Source organism: Trifolium pratense, linkage group LG1 (assembly GCF_020283565.1).
Source record: "Trifolium pratense cultivar HEN17-A07 linkage group LG1, ARS_RC_1.1, whole genome shotgun sequence".
NCBI lineage: Eukaryota > Viridiplantae > Streptophyta > Magnoliopsida > Fabales > Fabaceae > Trifolium > Trifolium pratense.
In genome coordinates this window covers 34,323,918-34,341,125 of record NC_060059.1, presented here as the reverse complement: position 1 = coordinate 34,341,125, position 17,208 = coordinate 34,323,918, and the positions used below count along the sequence as shown (strand labels likewise).

At 34.3% G+C, this 17,208-nt stretch overlaps 2 protein-coding genes across 2 annotated transcripts; one reads left to right on the top strand and one right to left on the bottom strand.

Annotated features, from left to right (window-relative positions):
- Positions 1–1,529: 1,529 nt before the first annotated feature.
- Positions 1,530–4,158, top strand: LOC123881529 (dynein light chain 2, cytoplasmic). The gene is made up of 2 exons (XM_045930240.1): positions 1,530–2,054; positions 3,716–4,158. Exons 1-2 carry the CDS (start codon positions 1,773–1,775, stop codon positions 3,869–3,871), a joined length of 438 nt encoding a protein of 145 aa, XP_045786196.1. The 5' UTR covers positions 1,530–1,772; the 3' UTR covers positions 3,872–4,158.
- A 798-nt stretch (positions 4,159–4,956) lies between these two features.
- On the bottom strand, positions 4,957–9,597 carry LOC123902334 (glucan endo-1,3-beta-glucosidase 3). The gene is made up of 4 exons (XM_045952023.1): positions 9,253–9,597; positions 6,490–7,743; positions 5,609–5,636; positions 4,957–5,342 (listed from the first exon to the last, which is right to left on the bottom strand). The coding sequence occupies exons 1-4, from the start codon at positions 9,305–9,307 to the stop codon at positions 5,189–5,191; spliced, it is 1,491 nt and encodes a 496-aa protein (XP_045807979.1). The 5' UTR covers positions 9,308–9,597; the 3' UTR covers positions 4,957–5,188.
- Between the last annotated feature and the right edge of the window lie 7,611 nt (positions 9,598–17,208).

Genomic DNA, 17,208 nt, shown 5'->3' with positions numbered 1-17,208 from the left:
TAAAAAATAAAAAACAATTTAGGTGTATTTAATTAGTGATGTATATGTCTATAAAGTTTAGTTGATATGGACATTGTATATAAAATGTAGAAATCGGAGTTTAAATCTTCGACCTTTAAAAGTGAAATTTTGTTACTTGACAAAAAAAAAGTTACTCCCTCTGTCCCGGAACTTTGGTCCTTTTAGGATTTTAGTTTTTTCCCAAAATTTTAGTACTTTTAAGAAATCAAGAAACAACTACACATTTTTTTTTCTATTTATACTCTTACTAAATCAATTTTTTGTGAATAAATTATTAAACCAAATTAATGTTTACCAGGTGCTTTTTGATAAAAAAAAAAAAAAAACTGGCCCAGCTTGAAGGGCATTTGTCTGCAGAGCTGCCGTGTATGTATGGAAACAGATATCCTGCAGTTTATTTTGACACAGTTTTCACGCAATTTTGCATTACAGCCATCCGATCAAAAACCTGTGGTAGAGATTGTTTCATGTGATTTTTCAACTGTGTTAATCTGAACCGTCTGATCTATGATCAACGGTTCAGATTTAAAACTGTGTGAAAACTTTGTGAAAAACTACTGTAGAAAATCTACATCAGTGTATGTATAGCTCTTGCAAAAGCAAGTCAGCTAATACTCTTAGCATAATTAATGCAAGGTATTAAAAATATAATCAACATATGTGAATAAAATAATTAAAAAATAGGGGCAAATCCGTCCATAAAATTTAAAATTAACTATTTCTTAATTTTTGTGCCCAAGTCCAAAAGGATTAAAGTTCCAGGACTGAGGGAGAATGTACTAGTATCAAGTTTATAAAAATTAAATACATTAGTTATTTAATAAAATTAAAAACTCAAAAAAAAAAAACTCTAAGAGTGCGTTTGATTCGTAAAACAGGAAGGACTGGACAGAACAGTATATGATAGAACAAGATAATACAGGACAAGTCAAAACTGTACCGGAAAGATATAGGGCGATAATATTTTTATATTCGAAAATAAAATGAGTATTTTCGTATTTTTTATAGTTGTAATGTGGACAAAAAGTTGTACCGTGGTTCAGTGAGGGACAAAAAATCTTGTTTTTGTCATGTCCCTTATTATCTAATTTGTCCAGTCTCATAACCAGTTTCAAATCAAACAGAGTACAACAAAAGTTGTCCAGTCCAATACTCTGTTTTTTAGCAGATCAAACATATCCTAAAAAAAGTTGGGTCAAACAAGCCCATAAATCAGTTTTTTGAACTTGCCAGTTGCCACCCTTTAATTAATAGGAAAATGCTAAACAGTGCCCCGGGGCACTGTTTAAGGAACCAATTATAGTAATATCATATTGAAATTTGTACAGTCAACGCCTCAAAAGTCTAAAAAGTATTATTTTCAATTTTAAAATTTCCTTTTTTGGTTTCCTTAACCAGTGCCCAGGGGCACCGGTTAGGATGACCCTAATTAGTAACCAAAAAAGAGACCCTTTAATTAAATTAAAAATGATAGGAAAAAGAAAATAAAGACATCTACTATTAAAGTTGAAACATTAGTAAAACCCTTTGGAATTTTATTTCTTTGTTGCACTTTCTGTCATTCCATTATACTGTCCTCCATCCATTGTCCTCTGCTTCTTACTCACTCTCTCTCTTCTTTGAATCCAAAGAGTTTCCAATGCTTTGAACAGATTGGTGGCTACAGTGTTAACTCAACAAAGAAGAGAACAAAAAAGGGTTAGTTTTGTAGAGTAATGAGAGAGTGATAAGGCACAAACACAACACAACACATGGAAGAAGCAGAAAAAGAGTTAGAGAGAAGGAGCAAGTTTCTAAACAGTTTGATACAGAACAAGAAAAAATCCATAAAACAACCACAACAACAAGAACAAGAGAAAGAACAAGAGCAAGAACAGCATGATAATAATATTAAACTCAACAACATTCATGTCAGAGCTTGTGACATGTCTCTTGCTTTGCAGAAACATGCTTTCCAATGTGCACGTGACCATCTTGATTCTATGCCATCTAAGAAGGTTGACAGTAAACACTTGGCACTGGTCCTTAAGAAGGTCAGTCACACACTACTTTCTTTGAAATTTTTATTTTTTTTATAAAATCTGTTTCTGGGTTGTGATTTTTGTTGAATCCATGAATGTTGAAAATTGTTATGTCTTGGTTGGAACTTGGAACTGAACCAAACACACATATTAGCTCATATTAGCTCTTTGATTGTCTTGCTCAAGGTTTTATGAGCTAATTTGTGTGTTTAATATTGAGTTTGTCTAATATCGTTCTGCTTTATTAGAGCATGTTTGGATTGACTTATTTGAACCTATTTATTGGTATAATCACTTATGAGACTCTTTGAGAGAGGTTATAAAAACAACTTATGACATGTCCATAAGTTGTTTCCAACTTATTTCCATAAACTCTCCATGACAACTTATAGCTTATATCCCCGCAATTGCGATCGGGAGTGGGCTGAAACCACTTGATGCCAAAACTGACCCCCCAACTAGATTAGGCGGTCCAGTGGTAGTGAAAACCCAAAAAAAAAAAACTTATAGCTTATATGAAAACAGTTTGATTTTATTTTATATTTTGTTATAGAAATAGCTTATACATAAGCACTTATATGTATGAATGTTAATTAAGTTGTCTATCCAAACATGGCCATGAGTCTTTCTTGAGGTGATTTTTTTTCTTCATTTATGTATATATGCTTAGTATCACTATTACTTGAACTTACCATAGCAACTAATTGTTAGTTGGCGTAGACACATTTTTCCTATGCATGCAATTACTCCATTCATGTTCTTATGGTGTGCATAGAATATTGCTTCAGAACCTTAGTTACAAGTTTTTCAATTGTATGCTCTACTTTTATTTTTCATCCTCTTTAACCTGTCTTAAAATTAAAGTGATCAGATAAAAGCAGAACCTAGATTTTTACTGATCAAAAAAGAACTTAGATTTTTTGTTTGTTTGTACATTAGTATTACATGTTCAGTTTATAGTAATCATAGGACTGATAGGAGAATGAAAAAAAGAGCATCATGAGATGCAAAACCTGTGGAAAACCTACTTGTTTCAGTCACACATTAAATATTTGGTAATCATCCTCTATGAGTTTGGTAGAGTATCTTTGTGGTCCAATAAAAGTTACATCACTATTTTATTGTGATTATGACTCTCCATGTTTCCCAGCATGGAGTAATAAATAGGAAAAAATGTTTATTAGGTGTATATTGGTTGTAAAATCAATAAATAAGTGGCTTGGTATTTCACCTAAAAAACAAGTGGCATGGTATAGATTATTTTATTGGTTTTGTATAATATGCACAAGTGAGACAAATATTTTACCGTGCACAAACATGTTTTCACCATTGGATCTGTTAAGAAGTCTTACATCGGTTGTGAGATGGCCTGACCTGAACATATGTTTATAAGTGAGGACAATCCTCATCTTACAAGCTGGTTTTGTAAGGTTGAGTTAGACTCAGCTCTCAATTCTAAGATGGTATCAGAGTCTCCTCCACGATCCGATGGAAACAACTTATAGCTCTTCTGTTATACACGTAAACATTTATATGATAAGCGCTTATGCTATAAGCACTTAATTAAGTTGGTTATCCAAACATGGCTCTATGATAAAACTTATTTTCAGTGCTCATTTCTAAATGGAAAATGACTTTGGCTAACAATTGAAAGAAACTTATTGGTCTTACAGGAATTTGATTCTTCTTATGGACCAGCTTGGCACTGCATTGTGGGCACTAGTTTTGGTTCCTATGTTACACACTCTCTTGGTGGTTTTTTGTACTTTTCCATTGATAAGGTTCATGTCCTTCTCTTCAAGACAGTTGTTGCACCACTGGATCATTGATAACTTCCACAACTATAAGTTATGGCTTCTTGGAGAAATTAATTTCAAAACTTTAAACCATCTGATATGTAGAAATTGCAACATTTAAATCATCTAGCTTATATTTTGTGATGTATTTGATGCACTTAAATTTGGTTTGTTTTTTTTTTTTTGTCTGTGGGAGAGCATTTAAAAACACTTTAAATGCAAAGTTTATTGAGGCAAATCACATGATATACATTCATTCATATTGTTCAGCTTAGCACCAATTGGTTGTGTGACTTCAATGATTAATGAGTTTGATCTTAGATATTGTTATTTTTTACATCCATGTCATAGATATTAAGTATCTATCACCACGATTTTCTTAGATAAATAATGTGAGTTTTCTCCTCCGAACCAAATTTTCTACACATAAGATTCTATTTATCGCTACAAGAATGAAGTCGTTTATAAGTCTAATAATCAACCACGATATGTTTTGTAACTAGCCAACTTATTTCAACATGTAATAAATAGACTTTATGAGTGCCAACATAAGCTTTTTCTAGTAACATCAATACATCATGAGTCACAACTCAAAACTTCGGTAAACTATTTTCCAGTTTAGAAAAGACAACTTATACGATGGACATAAATCACTCAACTCCAACGAAGACTCATAGTACATGTCGAAAATAAAAGAACACGGTCCTTTTAATTTTGTCCTTACGAATAAAATAGTGACCTAATTGATACATCTGCATAGAAATGAAAGAAAAATGAATCATTAAGCTCAACTTATTTGTTTTCCTTTATTTTTGACTCATCATGTCACAACAATAAGAAGAAGGATGACTATAAGCTTCTACTTTCGAGAGGCGAGATTCCTAGTGATTTTTGAGTCTTGGTCCACTGTAGACCATTAATTTATCGAAAGCGGCCACTGACCCCCAATTTAGGAAGGGTTAAATTATGAAAATTATTACTTTTATTCAAAGGCTCACAAAGATGTAAGAAAAACAATTACTTACACACAGGAAATCCAAAAGGATGAAGACCATAAATAATTTCAATGGATTTCTGGTTACATTATGACAAGATAAAAAATAATAATCCTAATAAGGTAGTTACAACAATGATGTAAAATAATTCCTCTGGTTTGTACAAATAAATTCAATGGCCAACTCATGCTACAATTACAATTACCAATATTGACCAACCTCAGCCACCCTTGAAATCCTCCACAAGAGGAACACAAAATTGGGCATGCTACAATCTTCCAAAAGATAGTTGAAGAATGTGCTTTCATAAACTACATTCTAATGCTAATTAGGTAATTAATTAATGTGCCTAGTTTTACAAGACAACAAGTGCACTCAAAAGTAGTGCAAGAATCATATAGCTGGTGAAATATCCACCATTGTAGTATTGTGAAAATGAGCCTGAATCTGTTGAATTGATGGTAGGGGCTAGTGCTGTGCCATTTATGCTTGTGCCATTTTTACCACCACTGTTCACCACAAAGATGTAAAGAAAAATAAATCATATACATATTAGAAAGAACAAAACAAGAGTAAATCATAATTTTGGTCCTTAAATGTGTGAGGATGTGTCACTATAGTCCCTGAATGAATTTAAATTGCAAAAACATCTGTCATGGACTAAACTGACTAACAAAAGACACATTCGAGAACCAAACTAACTAACTAATGTAAAACATATTTGATGACCAAACTCATTAAAGAAAGACACGACCAGGGAGAATTGAGATCATACCTTCCTGGAAATATACAGGAACCATGACCTGTAAAAATGATAATAATACAATATATCAGTTGAACCAAAATGCTAAGGAACTTGAATATAAAATCTGTGAATGCAAGACACTCGCCGATTTATAATAGATGAGTCAACATAAAATAGCCAATATAGAGAAAAGCTGCAAATGTAAAACAATAGCTAAAATCGGCATAAGTAAATGCATAGGCTTGAGAGAATTGTTTCAAATTAAATGATATGCAACAAGATTGAAATCACAAGCAACTGGATTTGAAAAAACTGATCTAAATATATGTTCATGTAGACTGTAGATGTATGACTAATGAGTGCCAACAACATATAGGCTCCGTTTGGTAAAAAGTAGTAAATAGAGGATAAACTAGTTTATAGCAAATGAACTTATAGTAGATATAAGATAAGCTAATTGAGAGTGGATAAGATGAGAAGAAAAATGATACGTTATAAGCTCAAACTCTATAAGCTGGTAAAAAGGAAAAAAAAAACCTTTAAGCTTGCACTTTGGCTTTGCCAAGCAGAGTCGTGACATTTTTTCTAAGAAAAACAAATAGAAACAGAAAATGGCACGTGACATCTATATTTGTATCATATAGTTTTGAGAAACAATCTGATCAATAAGAATATTTGAAGACCACTATTTAAAAGTAAATTTTACTCAAACAATGTAAGTATCACAAGAAACATTGTTTGTTACTCCATCATGCATTAAATCTGGCTATTGTGTTTACTTCTGTGAGTGTTCAAAGTGCAAACATGCATTTACCATTATGTCTCTAGTTATGAGTTCCTAATGAAATATTTTCATACTTTTATAGTCAACTTCGCACGTAGATATTAATGAATATGCAAACATTTCTTACTTGGGTTTGTGGTGGTGACTGAGGCAACTCCTTTGAAGTCACAGCTCCCAGGAGATTTATCCATCTTCTGATAATAAGCATTAAAAGCATAAGTAGCATGTGCAACTACATTATCTGGTTCAGAACACGGTTGACCATGCAGCAAAGGCGAACAATCCACCTTCCCTGGTCCACAAGCCCAATCAAGTGCCGCCTGTATCATCTTACTATCAGCGCTACTCTTAGCGACACAAAAGGTTTGATTCGTTGTATCGTTTGCAAATAAAGTACCAGCCCCAGTCAAGTGTAGGGTATAAACCGGTGCTCCGTTCGCATAAAAAAGCCCCCAATTGCTCTCGGATGCCGGACCTGTTCTCAAGTCTTCATTATAAAGCTCATAAATATACGTACTAACTGTGATTCTAGGTTGTTTAGGAGTCCCCGTATTGTTCAAAACATGTCGGATGAGATTACTATTGTAGGTGTTCGCATTATCTGGAGTTGCGTCGGGCTCAGTCGAACCACCTTTAGAAGGCCATCCTGACTCGGTAACTAAAATAGGGATATTGGTAAACTTCAAATATGACATTGCAAAATAAGCAGCATCGATAATTGCATCGAAAACATTAGTATAATGCAGGAGAGTGTTACTGTCGACAGCTTCTTTATTTGGCGGTAAGGGACGGAATAGAGCATAATCTAGAGGGATTACATCATTGGATTGCATGTAATCATAATAAGGATATACATTGAGCATAAGATATGAACTGGTCGACTGCAAAAATTTAAGTAGAGGAGTCATGACCGGATCCCAAGTTCGATTGAAAAACGCTTGAGAAGGTGGGAAAGAGTCAAGTATGATGGAAGTAGAAAGTGGAGTAGATACTTTAATTTGATCATCAAGATTAGCCGCGACAAGTGCAGAATGAATGAACTGTAGCGCGGATACAAGGACAGGAGCTGCATTTGGGAGTGAAGTTAAGACTTCGGAACCAACAGCTATGGCAGTGATGTTGGTAGAAGGAACATGAGCTATGATATTACGAGCAACCCAATTTGCGGCAGTGGTATTGGACTGACCGATTCCGAGTATCTGGTCATTTGGAACAGAAACAATTACTTGGATTCCAGTCTTGGCAAGTGCAAGAAGCATGGATCTGTCGGCGTCATAGAGTCTCACATGTTGTATACTTTGAGCCTTGAGAAGAGCCACGGTTTCTGTTGGACTTGGCATGTTGGTTACATCTGTACCAATGTTGACACCAATATAGGCATCTGCAGACAACAAGAAGCGACAAGGAGTTTCAGTGATTAAATCGTCCAAGAAAATATGATACTAGTGAAATAAATATGGTGAATAACAAAGTTGTCAACCAGGGATCACAAAAAGTAGTAGTTTGTTCAAATTCCGCTATGCTGCACGCTATAGCAATTATTTGACAACACTTTGTACGAAGTCGTGTTTTGCAAAACAATAACGGTTTGTTCAAATTTTGCTATGCTATGTTATAGTGCTATAATGCAGCTATAGCCACTATTTGACAACACTGGAGATTAAGATATGAAAAGTAATGCAAATGCTGCAACCATCCAAAACAAATAGGAAATGAACGTTTAGATTTTCGATATATCTAACGGTCTACACCCGGGTGCACCATAAAACTGATTGTAGAGAATTTGCCACATTACACACGCAGCTTCTATAGGCATTATGAAGCAAGACGGGAAAACAAGAGTGCTCCTCTTGGAAGGGTACTATAAATTAAAAGGTCACTTGTTAACATTTTCCATTAAAATAATACAAAATGTCAAATTGCTAATCTTGCAAGCAAGTGACATAATCTTAGGGGCAAACAAATCAGCACAGACCATAATAACAGCCTGTATAGTAATAGTTAATACTCCCTCTAGTCCTTAATATAAGAAAAAACATACTTTTTAGATACACCGAGATACTCAATGTATCTAAAAAGTAAATTTTCTCTTATATTAAGGACCGGAGGTATGAGGTAGTAATTTTTCTCATGAACTGTGACAAAAATCAAGGTTAGTTTACCTATCATCCCATATGCATTCATAGTGTATTATCTTAGGACACTGATTTAGGTAAAGAAGTGTAATACACTTAAATTTTGGCTATTTGGTAGGTTAAGGTAATAAAATGCTACAAACTCACTTATTACTAGATTTGAGTAACATACACAATTGATTTTATTTCTCATCACATAAGGGTATTTTAGTCCCATCACATTTCTTTTATAAAAAAATGATGTTAAGTGCAATCTGCAAAAGAAATATCTAATGAGCTGTGAAGCAATAACATCCCAAAATCTCACTAAAAAAATGGAAGGACAGATCAAAGATTCTAGACAACATAAAAAAGAAACTATTTTATTACAAAAACCCTCTGTTTAAGCAAGGAAATAAATAATAAATTATTATTATCATTCCCTATCTTTCTGTTTCAGCATTGTCATCATGTTCTTGTTGTAGCAAGGTTGTACCTTTACACAGTCACCCTAAAATTCAATCATATTCATCATTTCTTCTCCTTAACACAAATTTATCAACTAATCAACTAATAATGAAATCAAATAATACCATATTCAATGAAAATTATGAAAAACAAGATTCAATATAATAATAAGAAAAACTAGAAATATGCCTCAAAAAAGAAAAAGAAAAACCAGAAACCAAAGAGTACTATGAAATATGCATTGAAATCAGAGAAATGAAATAGAAAATAAATAAATAAAAAATATGTATAAATAGAAAAAGAGTTACCTCCATGAAAAGAGAAGGAGAGAAGGTAAAAAAGAAGCAGTACAGCAAGAGCCATTAAAGCTTCTTCTTCTTCTTCTTCCTTCCTTAGGCACTATGTAAGTGGCTGTAGAAATCCAGAAGCAAATAGAGGAGGTGGTGGTGCTAAAAGAGTTGGAATTTTGGAGGGAGGGAAAAACAAAAAGAAAAGAGAAAAGAAAAGAAAGTTTGCAGCTTTTAAGAGAGAGAGTGATGGGAACTAGACAAAGGGAGGAGTAGGATTATTGTTGTTGTGAAGTGAAAGAGGTGAGGCTTTAACTAGTCCTTTTTGTGTCTGGTCAAAACTCAAAAAGGGTATGAATTTCTAAGTATAAAACTTCTTAGTTGATTCGGTGATGATTGATGTCGAATTTGGTAGGGAAAATTTTTGATCCCCGCAATTGTGAAGGGAGTTGAAACCACAAGAACTGACCCTAGATTAAATTAAACAGTTCAGTGGGCCGGATACTGGTCATAAAAATAAAAATATAATGCTAGTTTTTAAAAAAACAAAAACTCTAAATCCGTCTTTAAGGATACACTAATCTATAAAAAAAATTGTGTAAACTAACTTAACATAGAAAGTGATTGAAGCTAAACTTGATACGGAAGATCACGATTCGATCTCGCAACTGCGATCAGGAGAGAGCTGAACTCACTTAATGTCAGAACTGACTCCCAAACTATATGAACCAAATTAAACTGACACAAAAAAAAATTATAGAAAGAAAATACAAAAAAATTAAGAATTTAAGAAGAGGGCGCTCCAAAATATCAGTCTTTGCTACTAATACCAACCAATGTGGCTTTATATTTTGCTAGTATATTATAGATTTACTTATTTTATAAAGCTATCTTTACATATTTTTTATGCATATAGATAGATTATGAAATGAATTGAATCTGTGCGCGTGTCAGGAATCCAATAACGTCTGAGATTGAGAACAGGGCCTATAATTCATTTATATGGACAACATGTTCAGAAACCAAGCTTTACTCTATTAATGTTTGAACTTTGGACCACTATTGTCTACTTTCAAAATTTGACGCAACTGTGCATAATACTCTCCCTATACTAAAATGTTTATTTTTTTGTTTCGTAAAATTAATTGATTTTTATTGTTGTACACTGTCGGTATAAAAAAATTTTATAGATAAATTCAATGATGCGTTACTACGTCGTTTAATAAATGTGACAAATCATATGTTTTTAAATATCATACATGATGTGTTAGTATATTATTGGATGCATGTGTAAAGTAACTTTACACTGACGGTGCATATAAATTAAATTCAAATTAATTTAACGTTATGAAAATATGGATTAAATATATAAAATATTTTATAAATTTGAAAAATAATTTTTTTTGTAATAAAAATTAGAGGAAATAACCAATAATAAAATAGTTTAAATAGTAAGAATTTTGGTCTCTTTAAATATATGGTTAGATAATCAATTCTTGACTTAGAGCACCATTATCCCAAATCTTTAAGTGGGACTCATTTTATTCTTTATATTATTTCACACTTTTCAATTATTTAAACAACTCAATCACATTTCTCAAATATTCATAAGCTCACCGAAAATTTTTAAATGGGTCTCATTGAATCCCCATGTTTTTACTCATTTATATTTTACAATATATAAAAATGTATAATTGAAACAAAGTAAATCTTTGATGAATTAAAATTCTTCGATGAATTTGAAACAAAGTAAATCATAAAATAAAACGAAGTGGGATATCAAAAAATAAAATGAAGTTGTATATAATTTGACCAAGAATTACGGTGATTGAGGTTCATTATCAAATTAAATGTGCAAAAAAATAATTAAAAAGAGATAGAATAAATAGTTAAGACTAGATGTGAATGAAAAAATAAAATGAAGTGAGATATCTATTTATAAGAGGAATACATGATTCATAAAAATTTTAAATTTCAATTTTTAAAAAAAAAAAAAAATACTGTTATGCAATGGTCAAATTTGAGAAAGAACGATTTCATCAATGTGTAGTCCCCGTGGCCGGTAAAAAACGTATATGAACATAAGCACGCTTTTGAATAAAGAACGAGGCAAGGCATTGAAATATTGGGCTTGTTTGCAAAGTCACGTTTGTTGTCAGTTTGCACACGGTACATGTGGCACCGATAATGGTGCTCTTATGTTATGTGTATAAAGAAAATTCAGTTGAAAATGGAGAATCATCCTTATGTATCCCACAAATTTTTCAATGAAGATTAGTTATTGTTGGCGTAGCAAGAAGCAATTGGCTTGGTTCACAAGCACAGCTGCAGGCTTGGCAGGCTCAACAGCTGGTAAGCAGACAGGCGCGCGCGCAGGATTGCAGGCAAGGCTCAGCAGGCACACAGGCTTGACCTTGGGCAAACTAGCAGTTTTGCAGAAACTGCTATGTACAAGATGAACAAGTTTCTTGATGAAATTGATTAACAACTGAATATGAAAGAATAAGCAAAAGGAAAAGTTTTATTCATCCACAATAGGGGCCAAAAAGTTGAATTACAATTGATACACTAAGGTGTATTTATGCTTGTTACTTAAGCTACAAGTAACTACCTTTGGCCTAACTAATTCCTAACAACTTTTGGTAGTTAGACTAACCAACTAACTACCTAGGATCAAACAAAACAAACTTCAAGATGAATTAACCACTTTCTTAACACTCCTCCTTAATTCATGCTTGAATTGCAAACAACCAGTCCTAAGCTCCTCCTCAAAAACTCAAACCCGTCAAGCTTCACAGCCTTTGTAAAACCATCTGCAAGCTGTACTTCAGTTGGACAATACTGCACTTCAATCATTCCATTTGTCACTTGTTCCCTAATGAAATGAAATCTGGTAGCAATGTGCTTGCTCCTGCCATGTGAAATTGGATTTTTAGCAAGACTTATAGCAGACTTGTTATCAATCCTTAGGATTAGAGGCTTCACTGGTTCACACTTGATTTCTATCATCACTGAATTCAACCAAATTGCTTGACATGCTGCAAAGGTGCCTGCTATATACTCAGCTTCACAAGATGAGAGAGCAGTCACAGCTTGTTTCTTTGTACACCAAGAGATTGCAGCATTATTGAACTTGAAAACATACCCTGATGTGCTCCTCCTATCAGTTATGTCTCCACACCAATCACTATCAGAATACCCTATCAAAGTACTCCCTGCACTGTTTGTACCAATAGGGAATAGCAAGCCAATTTCCAAAGTACCTTTGAGATATCTGAGGATTCTCTTAGCAGCTATCATGTGTGACTTCCTTGGATCATGCATAAATCTGCTGATAACACTCACAGCATAGCATATATCAGGCCTACTGTTGCACACATACCTCAATGAGCCAACTATTTGTCTGAACACAGTTGGATCAACCTTCTCTTCATCTGAGCACTCATCAATTTTTGTATTTGTTTCTGATGGATTTGATAATGGATTGCAGCTTTCCATTTCAAATTTTTCAAGCAATTCACCAATATACTTCTGCTGGTGCATTACTATACCATCTCCTCTTCTCATAAATTCCATTCCTAGAAAGAATGAAAGTTCACCAAGATCAGACATTTCAAATTCACTTTTGAGCTTATCTTTCACTTTTGCAATTTCTGCAATTCTACTTCCAGTTATGAGCAAGTCATCAACATACAAGCAGATTATGACAATATCTTCATCTTTAGGGCAATGTACATATACACCAAACTCAGCAGCACACTTTTTAAACCCTATCTGAATCAGAAAGTCATCAATCCTTTTGTTCCATGCCCTAGGAGCCTGTTTCAAGCCATATAGTGCCTTATACAGCTTATACACCATTGGTTCTTTTCCTTTTATTTCAAAACCTGGAGGTTGTGACACATACACCTCCTCGTCAAGAGGACCATTCAGAAATATTGATTTCACATCCAGATGGTATAGGCTCCATTTGTTCTTACAGGCCAATGCTACAACCAACCTCACAGTCTCTATTCTAGCAACTGGTGCAAACACTTCATTGTAGTCAATTCCATGTTTCTGTAAGAATTCTCTAGCAACTAACCTTGCTTTATGCTTTGAAATTGTGCCATCAGGGTTCAATTTCACTTTGAACACCCATTTCACATCAATTTTCTTTTTCTTGTCTGGCAAGTCAACTAGCTTCCAAGTCTGATTTTTCTCAATTGACTTCAGCTCTTATTCCATTGCCCTCTTCCACACATTACTTTTCAAAGCATCTATGTAGTTCAATGGTTCAGAATCAGCTAGTAATGCAAAGTGAATGAGATCACCCTCATCATTCACTGCATTGTCTTGAGTAACTTCACAATCATTCAATCTAGCTGGTACACGTTTGGTTCTTTGAGTCCTTGCAATCATATGAATTCTATCATCATCATCACTTGATAAATTCATATTACCATCACTATCAGTACCTTGATTCTGAATAGTTTCAGCAGCAGGTTCACCTTCATCACCTCCATCAGATTCATCACTTGAACTTGGATAGATGAAAGTTGACTGCAATTCACTATTGTACACTGGTTCCTTCTCCCATTTCCATTTCTCTTCTTCATTCACAATTACATCTCTGCTAATGTGAACCTTCTGTGTAACTGGATTGTATAGCTTGTAGGCACCAGTTGGATGATATCCTATGAGTATCATTATTTCACTTTTATCCTCAAGTTTGGTTCTTCTAGCATCTGGTACATGTTTATAGCATAATGAGCCAAAAACCTTGAGGTGTTTCACACTTGGCTTCCTCCCACACCAAGCTTCCTCTGGCACAACTTTCAGTTTCTTAGTTGGACATTTGTTCAGAATGTAGGCTGCAGTAAGTACTGCTTCACCCCAGAACATGTGTGGCAAATTCTTCTGCTTAATCATGCTTCTTGCCATATCTAACAATGTTCTGTTTCTTCTTTCAGCTAGTCCATTGTGCTGTGGTGTGTATGGAGCAGTAACTTCATGTGTAATGCCTTGATTAGTACAGAAGTTCTCAAACTCTCTTAAGGTGTACTCTCCACCACCATTTGTTCTCAGAATCTTAATTGCTTTCTCACTTTCTTTTTCAATTAAGACTTTAAACTTCTTGAATACTTCTAAAGCTTCACTCTTTAGCTTCAAAGTGTATAACCAGATCATTCTGCTGTATTCATCAACAAATGTGATGAAATACTTGCTTCCCCCTAATGATGCAGCTTCAAATGGACCACAGATGTCACTATGAATAACTTGCAATACACCACTAGCTCTCTTAGGCATTTCAGCTACAAAAGGTTTTCTACTGTGTTTACTCTTCACACATATCTCACATATGGACTTCTTAGTTTTAAACTTAGGCAGGCCATACACCAATTCCTTAGAATTTAAATCACTGAGGCTTCTATAGTTCAAGTGTCCATACCTTTTGTGCCAAAGTGCTTCAACCTCATCAATCACTGTGGTAGACATGCACATCATATCTACACTTGAGATTCTACACTTGTAGGTTCTGTTGTTTGACAAGCTGCACATCAAGATCAAGTTCTTCATTTTGTCAAACAGCTTCAGTGCATTATCCTCCATACTTACAGAGAACCCTTTTTGCACCAATTGACCTAAACTGAGCAAATTGCAGTTCATACCAGGGACATATAACACTTCAGAGATGATCACTTTACCTCCCTTCTTACTTTTGATCACTATGTTACCAATACCTTCAGCAGCAAGTTTTCTCCCATCTGCTAGTTTTATACTAGACCTTTTGCTTGCATCAAAATTGGTTAACCATTCTCTATGTGGTGTCATATGATTTGAACATCCTGAATCAAGAAACCATTCTTCATTCTTCTCACATTCATCCCCTATAGTAGCCATCATCAAGACAGACTTGACATCACTTTCTTCTGCAACATTAGCCTCTTGTTGATCTTTCTTGTACCAACACTCATCTGCAAAATGGCCAAGCTTCTCACAATTGTAGCATTTCACCTTGCTTTTATCAAAGTTCTTCTTCTTGTTCTTACCTTTGGCAAAACCTCCTCCTTTAGAGGATTCAGCTTTGTCATCAGTTTTTGAACTCTGATCTTTAAGCCACTTTGGTTTATCTTTGCCTTTCTTTTTGTAGTTCTTGCCATTATCTTCTTTCTTGTTGGTTTGAGCTTGCAAGGCTTGTTGTTCTTTCTTTTCTGAACCTCTACTGAGAACTTTAATCTCATGTGCTTCCAAAGCACTTTGTAATTCTTCAATTTTCATAGTAGCTGTATCTTTCACATACTCTATAGCTATTACCACATTATCAAAGTTTGGAGTTAAGGATCTAAGCACTTTCTCTACTACCATTTCATCAGTGACAGTCTCTCCACAATTTTGCATTTGATGAACAAGTGCAAGAAGTTTTGAGAAGAAATCACTTACTTTTTGATCCTCTTCCATCACCATAGACTCATATTGCCTCCTAAAGGCCTGTAATTTCACCTTCTTGACCTTGGTTCCACCATCATGGTAACCCTCGAGTATATCCCAAGCTTCTTTGGACTTAGTTGATTTTGAAATCTTTTCAAAATGTTGTGCATCACAATTCTGCTGGATATAGAACAAAGCCTTGCAGTCTTTTTTCTTGTTTTCTTTGTAGGTATTTCTCTGATCATTGGTTGGATTTGCTCCCAACTCATCGTATCCATTCACCACTACCTCAAGACACTCTTGTGCTCCAAATAAGGACTTCATCACTGCACTCCATCTATCCCAATTCTTTCCATCAAGAATCAGAATGTTTGTACCAAAACCTTGGGTGTTCATCTTGAATTTTCAAGAAATCAATCTACACAGCTTCACTTTGTGTTTCTCCACTTGATTCCTTCACAATTCACTCTTGTCCTGTGATAGAACCAGACTCTTGATGCCAATTGTTGGCGCAGCAAGAAGCAATTGGCTTGGTTCACAAGCACAGCTGCAGACTTGGCAGGCTCAGCAGCTGGTAAGCAGACAGGCGCGCGCGCAGGATTGCAGGCAAGGCTCAGCAGGCACGCAGGCTTGACCTTGGGCAAACTAGCAGTTTTGCAGAAACTGCTATGTACAAGATGAACAAGTTTCTTGATGAAATTGATTAACAACTGAATATGAAAGAATAAGCAAAAGGAAAAGTTTTATTCATCCACAATAGGGGCCAAAAAGTTGAATTACAATTGATACACTAAGGTGTATTTATGCTTGTTACTTAAGCTACAAGTAACTACCTTTGGCCTAACTAATTCCTAACAACTTTTGGTAGTTAGACTAACCAACTAACTACCTAGGATCAAACAAAACAAACTTCAAGATGAATTAATCACTTTCTTAACAGTTATTGCTAATGACGAAGTTATATTAAAGTAGATGATAAGTTTTTTTTTTTATGTGAATATGAGTTTTTAGATTGAGAGAAGCACATGATATTTTTGTCTATGTATTTGAGGTTGAAATTTTTCTTAGTATGAAAATAAGATGCTATGAATAGTATGAAAATAAGATGCTTGCTTATGTGACAACTGAGTTAATAATGTGACACTATTTATGTGAATTTTCACTTAACGACTCATTTCCACTTTCTCACATTATTTCCATTTTTTTTAGAAGCCCATTTTTTTTAGATTGCAACGCCTTACTTCAGACTTCAAATTAGTCCTTGTAATTTTTGAATTTGCAGAATAGTCCCTAAATTTATTATACATCAATAAGTCTCATCCATTTGCTAACTTTAGCCGTTACTACTCTTGATTATATGCAATGTTAAACATTGATGTGAGAGTCCTTCCATGCGAGTTGCAAATTACATCGACTTGGAATCTTTAAAGACCGGATTAAAATTGTTGTGGCTTCATAGCTTACCTTTAATAGCTCGTTTGACGCGCAAAATATAATAAGGAACTGAATAAAATATGATAGGATAACGACAATATATACAATTATCATATTATCTGTTTGATGTAT

Coding starts and splice junctions, on each gene's coding strand:
- LOC123902334 (XM_045952023.1), bottom strand. CDS start 9,307: ATGGCTCTTGCTGTACTGCTTCTTTTTTACCTTCTCTCCTTCTCTTTT. Junction 7,744..9,252: donor CTCCTTCTCTTTTCATGGAG/GTAACTCTTTTT, acceptor TGTTGTCTGCAG/ATGCCTATATTGGTGTCAAC. Junction 5,637..6,489: donor AGTCACCACCACAAACCCAA/GTAAGAAATGTT, acceptor TCATTTTTACAG/GTCATGGTTCCTGTATATTT.
- LOC123881529 (XM_045930240.1), top strand. CDS start 1,773: ATGGAAGAAGCAGAAAAAGAGTTAGAGAGAAGGAGCAAGTTTCTAAAC. Junction 2,055..3,715: donor TGGCACTGGTCCTTAAGAAG/GTCAGTCACACA, acceptor TTGGTCTTACAG/GAATTTGATTCTTCTTATGG.